The sequence below is a fragment of the Salvelinus sp. IW2-2015 genome, linkage group LG2 (genome assembly GCF_002910315.2).
Source record: "Salvelinus sp. IW2-2015 linkage group LG2, ASM291031v2, whole genome shotgun sequence".
Lineage (NCBI taxonomy): Eukaryota > Metazoa > Chordata > Actinopteri > Salmoniformes > Salmonidae > Salvelinus > Salvelinus sp. IW2-2015.
In genome coordinates, this window is record NC_036839.1 from 32,642,713 (window position 1) to 32,644,930 (window position 2,218).

General features: G+C 45.2%; 1 protein-coding gene across 1 annotated transcript in view; it reads right to left on the reverse strand.

Annotated features, from left to right (window-relative positions):
* Positions 1 to 443: 443 nt before the first annotated feature.
* The window catches only part of tmem179ba (transmembrane protein 179Ba), an 18,376-nt gene continuing 16,601 nt past the window's right edge, over positions 444 to 2,218 (reverse strand). The window contains exons 4-5 of the mRNA XM_024008272.3: positions 1,893 to 1,971; positions 444 to 1,464 (exon numbers count right to left, since the gene is read on the reverse strand). Of these exons, the coding sequence (XP_023864040.1) occupies positions 1,306 to 1,464; positions 1,893 to 1,971 (238 nt within the window). The 3' untranslated portion in view covers positions 444 to 1,305. The remainder of the gene's footprint in view (positions 1,465 to 1,892; positions 1,972 to 2,218) is intronic.

Sequence of the window (2,218 nt, forward strand, 5' to 3'; positions counted from 1 at the left end):
TGGCTCTCGTTTTACAAGGTATAAACCTCAGTAACATTTCATTTGGAAGTATTTTGTCTGTTACGTGTGTCAAGTCTCGAAATCAGACAAACAACTGGACACGGCATATAAAATGAGTAATGTCTCTCCGTTATTTTACATGAAAATGCGCTAACTCCAAACATATCGCAGTGCGTGTCGGGATAGCACTTCGCTCTGAAGTCTTGCTGATTCGGTTGAAGGGGCTATCAGAGGGTCTAATTAGGCCTTACACCCTCCATAATCTTCAGTATGATTCCCAATCTGTCCAATCAAATCTCCTCTACACAGTATGATTCTCAATCTGTCCAATCAAAACTCCTGGTGTTAGTGTAGTGCTAGATAAAAAGCCTGTAAACCSTTGATCTCTACAGCAGCACCAAGGTTGCCCCACCCAGAATGAAATAAAGAACAAAAACAAATMAAAGGATTAAGAATATCTGACAAACAAAATGTATCTTTAATTGGATGGTCGATACCTGCTTTTAATAAAGCTCTGTAAAAAGGATTCAACAATACAGTATCAACAAATGGCAACAATAATTCATTCACTCAAACAAAATACATGTTTTAGATTCTTTTTTTAATTATTAAAAAGCAAAGTAAGTGCAGGCAGAAAGGGAACGCAGTAACAAAATGGTTGCTTTGTGTCTTAGTAGTCAGGAAGACATTATAAGGTGTGTCTGTCTGTAGGACAGTGTGACATTGCTGAAAGCTGACTGTGGTGCAGTAGCCTTGGTTTGGCAGTGGTCCGTAGTGGGATATACACACACACACACACACACAGTGCAAGGTCTGTGGATGGAGGGACCACAGAGAAAGGACTGTGGATGGAGGGACCACAGAGAAAGGTCTGTGGATGGAGGGACCACAGAGAAAGGACTGTGGATGGAGGGACCAGAGCAAGCTACAGTGGCGCTACGTGTTACCATTGGTATATGTTTGTTAAATCCTTTAGCCCAGTGAAGAGACGGATGCTGCCTTAAATCAGCTAGGCCATCTCTGCTTCACTGGGGCGCAGTACTCAGAACCAGAGATCCGCATAGACACTGACCCCAGGAACAGTGTGTGTGTGTGTGTGTGTGTGTGTGTGTGGAGGACTCTCTCTCACACACAGCCTCTCTCTGAAAACATACACAGGGTGAGGTTCATTCATTCTCTACTAACAGGTCAGACAGTGAGGAGTATGTGTGTGTCCGTCCCCCGTGTGTGTGTGTGTCTCCGTCATGTGTTTGCGCACATCCACACGTGTCTAGCCAACAGGTCGTAAGGCGAGACGGTTATGAGTCACCGGGGCCGGGTCGGGCGCGGGAAGAAAGGTTCTGTCTCAGAGGGCGTGGCTAAGGGGTCGGCCGCCGTCATTCTGAACTCTGACCCTTGACCTCTCTGGATCACCACCAGCACGCCAATCAGAATCCAGAAAAAGAAGTTCACCCACACCGCAGTCTGGAGAGAGAAGAAGAAGACGGGGTGGTGAAGAATACCGGGCGGTGTGATGTCATAACTGTGTTAATACTGACCCCAGACCTGTACAGTCCAGTGTAGAACTGTGTGTTAATACTGACTCCAGCCCTGTATAGTCCAGTGTAGAACTGTGTTAATACTGACCCCAGACCTGTATAGTCCAGTGTAGAACTGTGTGTTAATACTGACCCCAGCCCTGTATAGTCCAGTGTAGAACTGTGTTAATACTGACCCCAGACCTGTATAGTCCAGTGTAGTACTGTGTGTTAATACTGACCCCAGACCTGTATAGTCCAGTGTAGAACTGTGTTAATACTGACCCCAGACCTGTATAGTCCAGTGTAGTACTGTGTGTTAATACTGACCCCAGACCTGTACAGTCCAGTGTAGTACTGTGTGTTAATACTGACCCCAGCGTTGTACAGTCCAGTGTAGAACTGTGTTCCAGTGTAAGGACTGATCCAGGTTCGAGACTGAGCCTCTTCACAGCTAGATAGAGGGAGTAAATCCACAATTCATTCATTTGCAATAGGAATGTTGACACGTTTGTAAAGTGTGTAAACAGCTACTGGTTTACAAAATGGTTTGTGAGTACTGCTACTCACAAACCATTTAGAGTCGTATTGGTGGTAGTAGCAGTACTCACAAACCATTTAGAGTCGTATTGGTGGTAGTAGCAGTACTCACAAACCATTTAGAGTACGTCATTGGTCAGAGCCACTACTCACAAACCATT